At 45.7% G+C, this 15,741-nt stretch overlaps 1 protein-coding gene across 7 annotated transcripts in view; it reads right to left on the reverse strand.

The window, feature by feature from the left end:
- CSPP1 (centrosome and spindle pole associated protein 1) overlaps positions 1 to 15,741 on the reverse strand; it is a 1,229,219-nt gene that overhangs the window by 578,823 nt on the left and 634,655 nt on the right. For all 7 annotated transcript variants that reach the window (XM_078687197.1, XM_078687198.1, XM_078687199.1 and 4 more), the window contains one exon: positions 11,063 to 11,181. In XM_078687197.1, the coding sequence (XP_078543323.1) occupies positions 11,063 to 11,181 (119 nt within the window). The remainder of the gene's footprint in view (positions 1 to 11,062; positions 11,182 to 15,741) is intronic.

The following is a 15,741-nucleotide window of genomic DNA, read 5'->3' on the forward strand; positions in this document are numbered from 1 at the left end:
GAGAAGAGATTGGCGGCACTTCAAGCGCAGTGTCAGCAACGCCTCAAACAGAGGGAAGACCCTCAAGGGCCACTGGCCCACCCCACCTCCTACACCGGCGGTTAACCCACCTTGCGTCGCCCCTCAGAGTGCGGAAAAGCGTAAGCGCGCAGATGATCCTGGGGTTGATTTGGATGCCTTTGCACGCCTTAAAAAGACTTTTTAGATCCCCAACCCATTATAGACACTCAGATACCAGGTCCCTCAAACACAAGCCCACCTTCACCACCACAGGCGGATTTAGGGGATGGAGATGATTCTCCCAACAATTCTGATGAGGAAGGGGATGGTTCTCGACCGTGGCGCCAGATGCCTAGCTCCCTGGGAGGTTAAGACCTCCCGACAGACACCGATCTATCCACCCACGAGGATTTACTGAATCCTGATGATCTCCTACACCCTAGATCGTTAGAGTGGTTTCCGGCCCCTAAGGTAGCAGCTTACATGGCAAGCCGACTTCGGAAACCTTTGGATAAAGAGATGAGAGGCTGCCTTAAGGCAGAATATCTTCGTCCTGCCCTGGACAAAAGGTGACCACAACCCCAGAGATAGATCCCAAAATGGCCACCGGTCTCACGAAATTTGTACACTACCCTAAAAAAGAGATTGAACGTTCTTGGCGCTCATGCCAGGATAAACTCCTGGATGTCGCCGGGTCCCTAGCCAAAATAATGGATATGGCAGAGGACGTCAAAGCCTCTGGCTCCTTCATATCTCCTGAGGTTCTTTCCAATTGGGCAATAATATTTCTGGGGAATGCAAACTGCGCGATTTCCACAGAGAGGCGCAGGTCACTCCTTATCAAAATTGACCCCAAACTGGGGGAATTCTCCACATCGGAGGCAGAGATGATAGCCTAGGGGAATTTGTTCGGGACCCCTTTATAAAGGAACTGGGCAAATATCTGAATACTTTTAATTCCTTCGACAAGGCGCAATCCTCAATTAAGAGAATTTTTACTCCCCGTGTTTTTGAGTTAGCCGGATGAGGTAGGGGGCACTCGTCCGGCTGCCCGTTCCAAACAGCCTCCAAAGGTGGAGACTCCAAACGTGGCCAGTAGCAAGATACCGGGAAGTTCGAAAACTTTTATCAGACAAAGTCCTACCCCTGTCGTCGTGGAGTCAGAGGCGGCCAGAGAGGCAACTTCAATAATACACAAGGTGAGAGTTCAGGATTCGATGGAGATTTCAATAGGAGGGCGGTTGGCCCGTTTTCAATCGAACTGGAGGAATCTATCCACAGATGCATGAGTGATTCCGATGGTGGGAGCTTTCCACATTGAGTTTTAAGGGACACCATCCCAAAAGTTAGTTTTTCCTCCCGAACAGAAAACTCTGGTGACCTCGTTCAGTGCTCTATCCACGCGGTTTCGTCAGCAACATTTTCCTAGTGGAAAAGAGAGACAGCGGACAGAGAACGGTCATCAATCTCAAAGAGTTCAATTCCTGGTTACTCTACAGGCATTTCAAGACGGAGGGTATACACCTCCTACGGGACCTGTTCAAAATTTCAGATTGGATGGTTCACCTAGATATGAAGGATGTCTATTTGGCGGTACCCATTCCCCCCCCCCCCCCAACAAGGTGTTAGACACAGTTTTATTGGGAGTCCCACATTTTCGAATTCACCGCCCTTCCATTCGGCTTCTCCTCGGCTCCTTGGTGCTTCACCAAGCTGATGAAGCCGGTTGTCGAACATCGTGGGGCTCATGGGAGGAGGCTTATTGTCTATCTTGACGATATCCTCCTTATGGATCAATGCCCAATTCGACTGTCCAAACATTTACAGAGGGCAATAGACTTATCTGAGTCCTTGGGCTTTGTGATAAACGAGAAAAAATCAGCTCTAGTCCCATCCCAGTCAATGGGCTTTGTAGTGAACGCAACAGAAGCAGCTCTCAGCCTACCAGCGAGGAAGCTATTCAAAATTTGACACAAATTACGAAGGACGATGGCCAAGTCCCACGTCTCACTTCGACAGTTAGCAAGGATAGTGGGACTACTATCGTCCTCTATCCAGGCGATCTTTCTGGGTCTCTTCATTACAGGTCCCTGCAACGCCTAAAAATCTAACATCTTCAAAAGGGTCTATCCTCCTCACAGAACGTTCCTCTATTACCCGAGGGCAAAGAAGAGATGGGTTGGTGGTTAAACCACATGGAAGCTTGGAATAGGAGAGCGATCTTCGGCTCTCAACCCGATCTCATGATCAAGTCAGACGCCAGCGGCTCCGGATCGGGCGTGTGGTGTGGGGAGTTCTCCACAGGCGGAAAATGGTCCTCCGTGGAGCGTTCTTTATATATCAACTGCTTGGAGTTGATGGCGGGATCCTTTGCATTCCGCTGTTGGACCAAACAAAAGGTGAAATGTTCTCTTCTCCTAAAGATGGACAACGTGGCAGCGGTCCGCTACGTCAATCACCTGGGAGGGATGAAGCCACAGACACTATCGGATCTGGCCCGAACCCTTTGGGAATATTGCCTGGCCAACCAGATATCCTTGTCAGCAGAGCATCTCCCGGGGAGCTCCAATCAGGTGGCCAATTGGCACACACGCCATTGGAGAGATGTCAGCCTGTGGAAACTGAATCCACAGATCTTTCGACAAATTCAAAACAGGTGGGGTCCTTTCTTCATGGATCTATTTGCGTCTCGACTGGACTATCAACTTGCACGCTACTGCAGTTGGCGACTGGATCCACAGGCAACTGCCTTGGATGCCTTCCTACAGGATTGGAGCACGGAACAACATTATGCCTTCCACCCCCTTCACTAGGTTAACTAGGTTGACAGCGCAAGTGCGCAGACAGAAGGCGGAGGTGGTGGTGATAACACCAATCTGGAGATCTCAAGATTGGTTTCCAGTGATGATGGAACTTTTCTGGGATTCTCCAATCCCGCTACCCCGCGTTCCAGATCTCCTCGGGGTTCCTCAAGACAATCCTTACCCATTGGTCCTAGCCGGGTCACTTCGTCTCATGGCCTGGAGGGTTACAGGCGACGTTGGCAAGTCCCAGGCCTTTCGTCAGAAGCTTCCTCTTTACTCGCCAAAGCCTGGGCGGATAATACAAATAGACGATACAGCTCTGCTTGGTTGAGATGGTTATGTTGATGTAATCAGACCAAACTGATCCCTTGGGGGCAGGTGTTGTCCATGTCATCAACTTCCTTGCAAATCTGGCTTCCCAGGGTTTCGCTTACCGATCAATCAATACTTACAGATCGGTGATTTCAGCAGGACATTGGCATGTGGATGGCCATCCAGTCGGGGAACACCTGTTGGTCAGAAAACTGTTGAGAGGAATTAGACTTTCAGTTCCTCCTGAACCCAAGTACACATCCCAAAGTTCTATCCTTGTTTCAATCTTGGCCTCAGAATAAGTATCTGACCAGGAAACAACTGTGGCCAAAATTGGCAATGCTTTTATGTATATTATCATGTCGCAGAGTTTTGGATGTACGGCCATTGGATAGAACAGGTAGGGTGTTCACCCTAGGAGGGGTTTTGTTTCACTTTTCACGCAGAACGAAAACTAATTCTAGATCTGTTTCTTATCCAGCATTACGAGTGAATTCCAAGTTATGTGTGGTTCACGCTATTAAAGCTTATGAGGTTATGACTGAGGAACTCTGTCCTCATGGGTAGAAGCAATTGCTAATCGTATTAACCAAACCCCACAGAGCGGTTTCATCTCCTACGATTGCCAGATGGGTCAGGAGGATCGTGCATGAAGTAGGGATTGATACGTCCTGTTTCGGAGCCCACTCAGTCAGGGGAGCCATGGCTTCAAAAGTATTCTGGCTAGGAGCTCGCCTTGAGGACATCCTCAATGCAGCAGACTTGTCAAATGACTCTACCTTCAAGACTTTTCATTTCAGACTGGTTCTCTCTCTGGCAAGCGTGGTAGTGGACAAGCTTTGAACTAGCTTAATCCTCACATCCGGGTCCTTCCATAGAATGAAAAATTTCCTAGCTAATGTAATGGAAAGTTTCTATTCTATTAAGGACACGGAGGCGAGGATTTGCCCACCCTAGGAATTCTTGAGACAAATAATTCACCCTTGCCCTCTGGTTGAGAAATTTTAGTGTTATGGACTTATTACTGGAATGGAAACCTATGTAGTTCGGTGTTGTAGTTCTGAATTTAATCTTATTGCATTGTGATGTTAAAATGTATTCATTACCATGGCAACTAATGGGTATCCCTTTGTTGCAGGGGCCGATTCCAATAAACAAGAGCAGTGAACATGGCGATTGTCATCTGTCGCAGGAAGAAAGATGTTATAGATGGTCTCCACGGGATGTTATTGGATGGACTATACCCTTAAATGTAAATGTAAATGTACAGGAATTTATATAGCGCAAATCACCGAGCGGTTTCTAAGCGCTTGCTTAGGGAACCCGTCCTGGTATTCCCCTGTGAGATAACCCCAGCAGGGTATCCACAAGGTGAAAGCCAGGCATCCCGCCGCGAGGGGCCGTTGTGGAGATTAAGCAAGCTATTGCCCAGAGTCGCAGAGTGTGAACCCGTTAATCGAGTAGGCACCGGAGCGAGAATTGTCGAGTCCATGGACATTTTAGGACTCAAGACCCCGCCGAGCCGGGAATTGAACCCTGGTCCCGGGCTGACCTCTGCTTCCAGGTCTGCCTCCTCTAACCAGTGAGCCACACTTCTCCACATTGGCTTATTGGCTGGAACGTGATGATGTCAGTCTCGGATGTTCATGGGAGATTTTTTTTCCGTTTATATTTCACAAGTTAAAATGGCTGCTGGAGTAAATTAAATACATTAAAGTGAAGAGAGACTCGCATGTGTCACTTTTATTCCTGCAATCGCGCGCGTAATATTACCGCCAGAACACTGACTCAGCTTCAAAGCCGACGTGTTCCAGGCGCCGCGGGGGAGATAGAGAGGCGTGCTGCGTGTGTAACCAAAGCGCGGGCCCCCTGCAGGTCGGATGGCCGCACAACGTACAAGCCTCGCCAACTCGACCGCGTAGGCGTCAGGGCTCCCGCGGTGCCTGTAATTACCGCAATAAACAAGCAAAAGACAGTACTGGGAGCGGTCGCCAAACGCGACGCCCCACAGTGCTCACAATAGTAATTTGAAAATAAACGGAGCACTTATCTGATTGCTGCTGGAGCAGCGAAGAAAGAGGGGAGAAAAGCCTAATCCTCGCCTCCGTGTCCTTAATAGAATTGAAACTTTCCGTAACATTAGCTATAACATTTTTCATTGTTATTTAGTAAGTTAAATTGGATGGACTATACCCTATTGGCTGGAATGTGATGATGTCCCTCCCGGGTGTTCATGGGAGATGTAGTTTTTTTCTGGTTATATATCACAAGTTAAAATGGCTGCTGGAGTAAATTAAATACATTAAAGTGAAGAGAGACTCACGTGTGTCACTTTTAATCCTGCAGACGAGTATCAATTACCGCCAGAACACTGCCTCAGCTTCAAAGCTGACGTGTTCCGGCCGCTGCGGGGGAGAGAGAAAGGTGCGCTGCGTGCATAACCAAAGCGCGGGCCCCTTGCCAGTCGGAAGACTGCACCGCGCACGAGCGTCATCAACACGACCGCGTAGGAGGCCGGGCTCCCGCTGTGCCTGTAATTACCACAATAAACAAGCAGAAGACAGTACTGGGAGTAATCGTGAAGCGCAACGACCCACAGCGCTCACAATAGTAAATTGAAAATAAACACAGAGCACTTATCTGATTGCTACTGGAACGGCAAAGAAAGAGGGGAGAAAAACCTAATCCATGCCTCCGTGTCCTTAATAGAACTGATACTTTCCGTTACGTTAGCTATGACATTTTTCATTATTATTCAGTAAGTTAAAATAAGATATTTTATTTACTATAGGTAAATATATAGAGCTGGACTAACCAGATGGGTTGTGCACTACATCAGCAAAAACAGTAAAATATAGCAGAAGGATTTGCAAAAAAGCATCAGGAGTAGATTTGGAACACGAATCTTCGAACAACAGGATTATACAGGATTGCGCAAAATCACAGCCACATAACAGGAGAAAGAATATATGAACTCATTCTTTACTCTTCAATTTTAGTTTCGATCAGTGTTCTTTTAGGTCTCGCCTACAGACAACTTTGAGCGGACTGTAGGCAAAAGCCTCTTGTGGCTATACTTAAAGTCCTCCCATTGCTTACCATTGGTTGGCTTTCTTGTAACTCATTTGCTTGCTCCATGTTTGATGGCCTTCCTTCCTCTTCTTGTATTTCTCTCTCCCTTGGAGCAAAGCCTCATTACCCATCCTTTTGATTGGCTGACTTGTATCCTTTCACTGCTCCTAGTCAGGGAACTTTTTTTTCTTTTTCTTTCAACACTCTGTCAGAGTGCACGTTTTCTAGCTCTCTCCCTCATGTGGTGCTTTCTTTAAAACACTGCTTCCTCCATCACACTCCATTTTACCCCTTAATCCCCCTCTTCAAGATTGTCCACTGCTTTCCCAATCCATCCTGGCTTTTATTATTTTTTAAAGGCCTGCCTCGGCCCAGCCTCAAGAGCCTAGTTTGCTCCCCTTCCCACTTGCAGTGGCTTCCAGTCACCCGCTGATTTGTTGCTCCTCAAGCCCATCGCAAACCATATTTAAAAAATTTATTGATTTGTTTTTGAAGGCCCAGTAGCTGTCATTTGCTCTGCAGTGCTAAAACACGTATGCTACAAAAAGTTCCTTTTTTATTGACCAATTCAAGTTGCGTCCGTGGTTTTCAATCAATCTATCAGTATTTCTTGAGCACGACTACTTACCAGTGAGGGTCTCAAGGTCCTGGATGGGGAGGTGGGAGGGGCTGCAGATCCAACTGGTTGCTGAGGTTCAGTTGAAGATCCAGGTCTTAAAGTCCTTTCTGAATTGTGTCAGCAACGGGGATAGCCGAAGGTGGAGAGGCAGGGTGTTCCAGGTTTTGGCAACGAGGTAGGAATAGGATATTCCTCCGGCCCTGGTCTTGTGGATCAAAGGTACTGTGGCAAGGGCTAGTTGGGCGAAGCGGTGGTGTCTGGTGGGTATATGGAACGAGAGGCTCATTTGCTCCTCTGTTCAGGTATGCTGGTCCGGCATTGTGGATGGATTTGTAGGTGTGTGTGAGGAGCATGAAGGTGACTCTTTCATTGACTGGGAGCCAGTGGAGTTCTCGCAGGTGTTCGGAAATGTGGTTGCGGCTAGTGATGTTGAGGACCAGTCTGGCTGCAGCGTTTTGAACGCTCTGCAAGTCTTGGAACCAAAAATTTTAAAAGGTTTGCATGTCATTACCTGCATTATTATAAATGCAAGCACCTAGGGTATGACGGGGCTCCTGGGGGCCGTATGAGTTGACTCTTTTGCTGATGATGTAAAGCATCAGCAAAAGGTCAGAGGGCTTTCCTTGGCCAAGGCTTAGTAGTTTAAGCTTCCATTGTTAACACAGGAATGTCATAGTAATAGTTAGCATTGTATTAAAAAAGTAGACTTACTATGAATCAACAAGTGACTGCTTCTTTGTTTGATATGTAAACACAGATTTTGTTTTTAATTGGATTGTGTATTATGTGCAACATGCTTGTTTTGTGTGTGAATAGGCAGAACACTCGGAATTTTCACATGTATTGATGCAAAAGAGATTTTTAATTAGCTCTGTAAGAATAGATTATAATAAACATCACATTTCTAAATACATAAAAATTAACATTATTTTGTACACTCATAGAAAGTCCACTATTTGAGACAGAGAGAGAGAGAGAGAGAGAGAGAGAGAGAGCAACAGAGGCAGACATAGAGAGCGACAGAGAGAGAGAGAGAGAGAGAGAGAGAGAGAGAGAGAGAGAGAGAGAGAGAGAGAGGGAGAGAGAGAGAGAGAGAGAGAGAGAGAGATCATTGCTGTGTACCTATATGTATGGTGAAAGAATCTGAGCCAAGATTACGTAGGCCAAACCTGTATTTATGAAGGACCGAGTGTATGTATGCCCTATAAGGGATACATAGGGGTGGCTTAATTTAATAGGGAGGTTTGACCTGTCAAACAGCTTATTTTGTCAAGTCCAATTGTAGTTTTTACACTAATACAATCAGGCTACACATGGTAGGCCTGAAGTGGCTTTTGCACTTCCACTCAAGTGGGTGCAACAATAGATGACGCAGTCCAGTTGACTAGCAGGCCCTGGGTAGATCCTGTACCATATACTAGGGACTTACATGTATGTTACATTTGTCAATTAGGATTTTGACAATTCAACAATGTTTAAAATGGGAGCACAGGCACTTTACCACTGGTTAGCAGAAGCAGGGCGCACAGAGCTCTAAAACCAGCAAAAATATAGGGTTCAGAAAAAGGCAAACAATCTGGGGTAAAAATGCAGGTATACTACACAGACACCCAAAAACTAGGGTAGACTAAATATTCTCTTGATGGACTTCCTGATCAGGTGAAAACATGTGGACAATACTCCACCTTTGCTGTGTCAATTGTCTGTTCTATACCCATCTGAACCTATCTGGCTTTCACTTATCAAAACCTCCTGTGCTCTGAAGAGGTATGGAAATCCTTCCCCTTAAAACTCTTTTGGGGATATTTTTGGAACGTTGTGGTATTATCCTGGCCTGCCCCCTTCTTCTGTGGAGGAAATCCTGGACCACCCTTCCTGTGGTCACTACGAGGTACTTTTTGGACACTCAAGTGCTGATACAGAGACTATGTTCTTTTCCAGGTCCTGAGGGCACAGTGCTCCCCTTTTAAAGATGGTCAAATTGGCATTACCCTACGTGGCATATTTAACATATCATTAAGCCCCTGGTATACATGGAGATCCTAAGCATGGCAGAGCTGAGGAGCATGTGAAAGCAAAGGTGACTGAAGCTGAACAAGAAGTTCATGATGGAGGATTGTCAAGTAGCCCTCAAAGCCAGGGATAAGTCAGTCAGTTACAATGCACCACACAGGAGCACGAGGTCAGGGGGAGATGCAAAAGGAAAATTAAGAAGACAATGGGGTGGCTCCAGTGGCAGAGCAGTGTGTCCCAAAGAGCAGCCTCGCATCCATTGTCCAGAGAAGGGCTTTGAAACTGCAGTTGGCTACTTGACATGGAGGAGAGGCGAGGCGAGGCATGCAGCAATCATGGCGATGGAGGAGAAAAAGTTGGCTCTGGAAGAAAAGAAAATTCTGCTGACCTATTATAGAAGCCAGCTGGAAGGGTACCGGAGAGCCAAGAGGTCCACCGAGTCCAGTGAAGATGCTGGTAGTGAAAATGAAGTGCCTAAGAGAGCGAAAAAAGTACACATCCCCAAGACCTGGTATCTAGTTATGTGGTAGGGAATGACACAGATAAGTGGTTTGCAGCATACGAGGTGACCTGACGTATGCAGAGTCGCAGAGGGGGATTAGGGGGCCAGTCTATGGCAGCAGATGCCCACTCTGGGGACTGATACCTTAATGTCCCATGAAGTAGATGGCAGGATGATGTGTGTACCCATGAAGGAAGCTCCTATCAACAAGTTTGATCTGACCCTAGTGAAGCATTGTCTGACGTTCAAAGATAGCCAGAAACAGTTATACCAGTCATGGGTCGATTTTGTGGATTCTTCTAGTAACGGTTTGGATTGCTGCTGAAGGACAGCAAAGTAGATGATTATGATGGGCTGTACAGTCTGATTTTCAAAGAGCACATTTTAAGCAATTGTGGATTTCCTGCAAATATAGGTTTAGAGACAGGGAAGAAACCTGTGATCCGGTTGATGTGACTTGATGCATGCAGACTGAAAGGGTCACTCCTGTCAGAAAGGAGGTGAACCTGGTTAAGATAGTACTCCCCCAGACTTAAATACAACCATACTTAAATGCAAGTCCAAGTGGAAGAGGGCTGTACTACAAACTATGCTCTGAGTAGGGCTTCTCTAACCAGATGTAATATTTCATATAGTCCTAAATAGTACCTGAAAAATAAATTCTAATTGACCAACTATATCGGGTTGAACTCTGATACACAGTCAATTAAAGCTTGTCAGCCCATAATGGGAGACAGCAGGACCACCAAGCTAAATCTAAACCAGTTACCTTGTATTGATTTTGCACCCAATTGAGTTCTCTTTTATGCCAAATTCAGGCATGTAGCGTATACCCTGTACCACAAGCATTTCAAGCTATGCCAACACTTATCGTAAAGGCAGCAAGTGACGAAATGTGTGGAAGAAACATTTGGTAGGATGAAAATCCACTATACTTCACTCGTATTTGCTGATATCAGTTGTAAAACCACGAAAGACAAATCAGTAAGTATGTCATTTTTGTTATGATCAGTGGCGGCTGGTTGGGGTCAGGGTGGTGAGGAAGCGGAGGGGGGGGGGGAGCAGGGAGGCAAACAAAATTTAAAAAATCCATGTACCTTTTGCTGCCGGCTGTCTCTCCCCTTCGGTCACTTCAGCCGCCGTCTCCTCTGCTTCCGTAGTGGAAGGAAGCACACAGGCTTCCTCCCCTATGCCAATCACAACGCTGCAATGCAGTGTTGTGATTGGTCTGAGCACGGTAGCTGTGAGGCTTTGCATGTTCCTCACCAGGCTGTGCAAAGCAAGCCTGGTGGGGAAGATGCAAAGTGCGCAGGACTGTTTGGCCAGCCCAAGAGGGCTGGCCAAGCAGTCATGCTCACCTCGAGTGGGTAAACCACTCATCCCCCATTATCCCAGCCCCGCCCTAACCCTGCCCGCAGTGACAACTAAAATGATAATAACCTGGTTATTATTATTATAATTTTTCTGCCACACTACTCTTAAAGCAGTGGGGCAACGTTCCTCCGCCTTAGCGGAGGTCCACCACTGGCTATGATTCTTGTCAAAAGGTGAATCTCCATCTGTTAAAAGCTTAGACGGAATAGAGATACTTATGAAATGTTGACAGCAGTGAGCAGAAGATGCAGAACTAAGAGAATGGTACACACTGCTAGGCAATCTTGGGTCCCTCTGAACAATATGACAAGTTGTGCTATAATATCCCTGTCAGTGTAAGTAAAGCTTCTATTACAATTAACTCACAGTATGCAAGACTGGGGTCCAAAGGGTTCCTAGCTCCATAGTAATAATATGCATCATCGAAAGGCGTTCTGTAGTTTTCTGCCAATACTGGTAAAGGAGGAGGAGGCGCAGCAACAACTCTGTATTTAAAGGAAAGGAATGAGCATGTGAGCTAGTTGATATAGATTTTAATAAACAATAAATGATAACAAGACACACAATTAATAATTCAAACATAATTGCATTAAATGTACTTAGGACAATACAAGAATGAATATCAACACAAACGGTGAGCCATTTGTTAAAAAGGAGCCTGTATAATGTTATTAACTGCATTCAAACCTTTCTCAAGACCCCTGCTAAGAAGATCTTTCACAAAAATAACAAGCATTGGGAACGCAATAGGTCTCACTTTTTTGGGAGTTAGAGTTATTAGCATTGTAAATGGTAATGTCTTTTACCAACCAAAGGAGAGGGAGGGGCAGTAGAGAGACACTGAGGTAAGGGGCTTATGCCTGAAGGCAAGCGAGATGAGTAGAGTAGAGAGAGAAGGACAGAGATAGAGGGTCAGAGAGAAGTGGTTGTAGCTCTACGGGACAGTTCCTCATAGGTATTGGCCAAAATGGAGTCTGCATCCTAAAAGATTAAAGTTATTCGACAGTGCAAACTCCATTCGGACAGTTTGAATAACCGGTGACAACAGAGCAAGTGTTCTCTGGAGTACGGTTCAATCACAAGGTCACTACCACATTTAAGATCTAGGAACCATCCGACCCAAAGCGGCAAAGACATGCAAAAACATGCTGTGTCTAGCATTAAACTGAGGACCCGCGGAGTCCAAATGTCACCCTAGTGAACTATGCAGTTCAAAAGTCACAAAGGTTCGGCAGAGTACAATTACTCCCTCATTACACAATGCAGTCACATAAAAAAGAGGTGATACTATCCATCTTAAAGCATTACTGGCCTTAGTGTACTGGATCATCACATGTCATGCTCTTCAGTTCTGAAAATAAATTGGACTGTTCCACTTAAGGGGCTTCCGTTTGGAAGAAACATACTGTCACTACCCCAATGCATTTCTCCATAAAAGAACTATGGTGCCCATCCATTCCTTAGCACTGCTACTGAGAAAGGCGCGTGCGGTCCATGCACTGCCTTTTTGAGATACAGAGATCAGGTAATACTTAGACATCCACTCCATCGCGATAGGAATCTGAATGCAATTTCAATACAGTGCAATACAACGCCAGAAATAGAGAGCCTGTTATCTCATCTGTTCTTGCATTATCATTCCTTCACGAATGAGAAAGATTGCTAGCATCCTTAAGGACTCTAGAAGTGCTTGTGTGGTGCTCGGAAAATAAGGCACTTGCTGCAGTCCCATAGTACTCACCTGCACACTCAATACCTTCTTGTATAGAGTCTGCAAATCCTGGATCTCATTTAAGTATACAAAAAAGTGATGGATGGAATACTGGAATTAATATCCGCCACTGGTAATTAACAAAGCCGCATCCCATTCTATCGCTAAGTAGGTCGAAACAAGTCTGGGGTTGCTGTGTTCTCTCCAGAGGAGACCTAGGCTGGCAGTTCGGGACGGACTGTTCCTATTGGAGCAGGACCAAAACTGATCTGCGCAAGGCAGATCTTTGTGTAGAATGACACAGTGGGTGAAAGACAACAGTCTGGAATGCTGCTGAGAGCAATCACCAGTGATTAATATTAATTTAAGCTTTCTTTTCCATCACCATATTGATTTTGCAAATCCTGGACCTCAAGCAAGCAAGTGTCAGTTTGGTTAGAACTGTCGAGTGGTACAGAGCCACCGAACTGACATTGATCACAAGCTCAAAATGATATGAAAATCAACGGGTTTGAGGGTTAATAAAGGTCTTTTGAACCAACTTCTTGTAATAACGGACCATATTCCTTACCTTTGTGGCTTAATCAAGCTCAATAATCACAAAATTTGGAATATGAGCATATATTCACAGCACGTTACGCACTACAGAAGGTTGAAGGATTGCAAACGCAAACCACATTCTCAGGATTGAAGTAGGTGAGATGCTACAAAGCCCAGCACGCTCCATCCCTGAAGCAGGAAAGAACTTAGATTCAATGGCTGTAGATCTGCACAAGCAGACTAACAAGCTATCTTGAAAGCGGCTCAGTGGGTGCCAGGGTAAGGAACATTAATAGTTGGGAGTCGGGGAACCAAATGGGCTGCATTTTTAACCCACCCCATGTGTGCCTGGACAGGTGAGAGGCCTGTGCGCCCAATTGCACAATGACGCAGTAGCCAGTTTGTTTAGAAGAGTCTTCTCCAGCAGCTGCCTGTTGCCTGAGTAGTGCCAATAGATAATAAAGCTGGAAACCCATTCTCTCACATGCAGCCGCGGCCTTCCAAAAACTAACTGGGACTGCACCAGCGTCTACCCTAACAGCTTCCTGTGAATACCTGGAGATTCTGTCAGTACCAAAGGTGTGTTTGTTAAGATTCACCTTTGGAGTCAGGCAATGAACAGTTAGCAAAAACAAACCAGGGTACATAGAAAACCAGGGAACAAGCCAACCACATCACTTACACACTACCTGAGAGTTTAACATTGGATGTAGACCAGAAACACATGCCGAAGGCGCAAAAATACAGCTGGAAAGCAGGAGCAGCACAGTTACAGAGGCACAGCTTCATGCTAAGCAGCAGAGTCATCTCTGCCTACCAGGTGTGAAACCTCTGTCAGTGAACTGGCAGCAGGGCAGACATGTAGCTGGTGCTATGTGGTGAGCCAAATGCAATTTATGGTTGCTACACTGAAGGAAAATCTTTGGGCAATCACCACAGCACATGGTCATCTTCAAGATCAGCTAATTAACTGTGAGTCATTCCTACACTGATATGCTCAACTCCATTCTATCAGATACTGTAGTCTTGTTTGTCCCTTGTCCAAAACCCAAACAATAAGACCCAAAATGCAACTTATTGGGAGACAAAAGCTTGGGGCAAACCATAGTGGCGTTGAGCCCTATAAACATGGGTAGAAGGATGGGCGGGTGCAACAGTTTTATCATCTAACGTTGATGAACTTTTCCTTGAAGAAACAGTTAAAAATGCATCAAACATATCAAAGCTGACCTTTCACACGGGATCATTAAAGATGTTTACAAAGATCCAGGATGAACTAGGCATCCGGTCCACTCTTACGTTGGCTGTGTTGCAACACCCCTACATGACAAACAGCACAGAAGAAGCCTGATTTCCACTGATCACCTACAACCCCCCCCCCCCCCCCCCGTCTGAAGCTATCTGCATCTATCGTATCACCTCTGGAGGGTTGCAACATATTTTCCAGTCCCCGTATCTGTCCTTTACCACAGTAATGAGAATCTTAACTGGGACTTCGGGAAAGGAGTTGGGGGGGGTGGGAGGGGTCTACAAAAAGCAGGCGGGCAGAATTCTGTAAGGCGCCCCATGTCCAGCATGTCGACATATGCAGATGGTTGGATCGTCCTGGGGGATTTGTAGCACAGCCTGGAACCCAGCCAAGAATTCCCTACATTCTCAGCCAGCCGATGTCACCCACGCCCCATTTCTCACATCAAAGGGTGACAAGCCCCTCACCACTCCAGGAAAGGCTTTGCCATGTGCACTTTTCTCCAGGAGGGGGAAGGGTAATGATTATGGTTGGGAATTGTGTGGATTTATGACAGTGTTATGGTCGAGGGTTTGCTTTTGTCCAGGGAGCGAGATTTTAATGCAGTTAGTAAACTTATTGAGCATTTTTTTAATGACAGAAATGGGGCGCACAAAGAGTGCTGCTGCAGCACGGGCATGCTAAATAGAGCAGATTAATGCAAAACTAAGATAGCTTGGTGGGTTTGTGTATCACTGTAATACAGTTGAGCTCGCCGGTGACCTGAAAAAAAAATCTTCTCTCCGCTCAGCCCATAAAACATGATTTAGGAGCAGACACTTCCTAAACAATAGCATAATAAGTATGTCCATAAAAACCTTTTAAATACATTGATAAAGCTCTGTTTCCCACCGCAGCCTCAATGTGTGGGGATTTGGCATAATGGTCAGAGCTGCCGACTTTGGAGCTTGGGAACTAGGTGTGCGTCTTGGCATCAGCTCAGCACCCTGTGATTCTGGGCAAATCACTTAATCTCCCTGTGTCTACCAAAAACAAGCAGTAAATTACGAAGTCTTTACAAAGTGATTCACAAAGAGAAACAAACCACCAGCAGAGGAGCCAATGTGGTGGGGCTTTAGTGGGACACGAACAACCTGTTGGATGGCCAACCAAAAGCATCACTAGACCAATACTCCAGGGGAGAAGCAAGACACAAGAAGGTGGGACATAGAAGCAAAATAACCCACTGAAAACAAATTTACATTAATCAATACCAGTGTTAGCAAGTAATTCAAAGTATTCCTAGAAGGTGTAGAAAATAAAGAAAAAAACCAGTTTGAACAACCGGCTGGGGGATTTACCTTGACGTACAAGATTTACTATCAGTTACAGAGCATCATTCTTAGTAATATTTTTAGAGACTTGTAGACATAGGGGCCAAGTCACAAACTGCATTTTATAGTAAATAAAGTAGATCTCCAGTAGAACTAGGTACATACTACAAAAGTAACAGATACGCAAGTGGCATTATGTAGTATGAAAGTAGTACACAATTACAATATACAA

This window comes from Lissotriton helveticus, chromosome 4_1, assembly GCF_964261635.1.
Source record: "Lissotriton helveticus chromosome 4_1, aLisHel1.1, whole genome shotgun sequence".
NCBI classification, from domain to species: domain Eukaryota; kingdom Metazoa; phylum Chordata; class Amphibia; order Caudata; family Salamandridae; genus Lissotriton; species Lissotriton helveticus.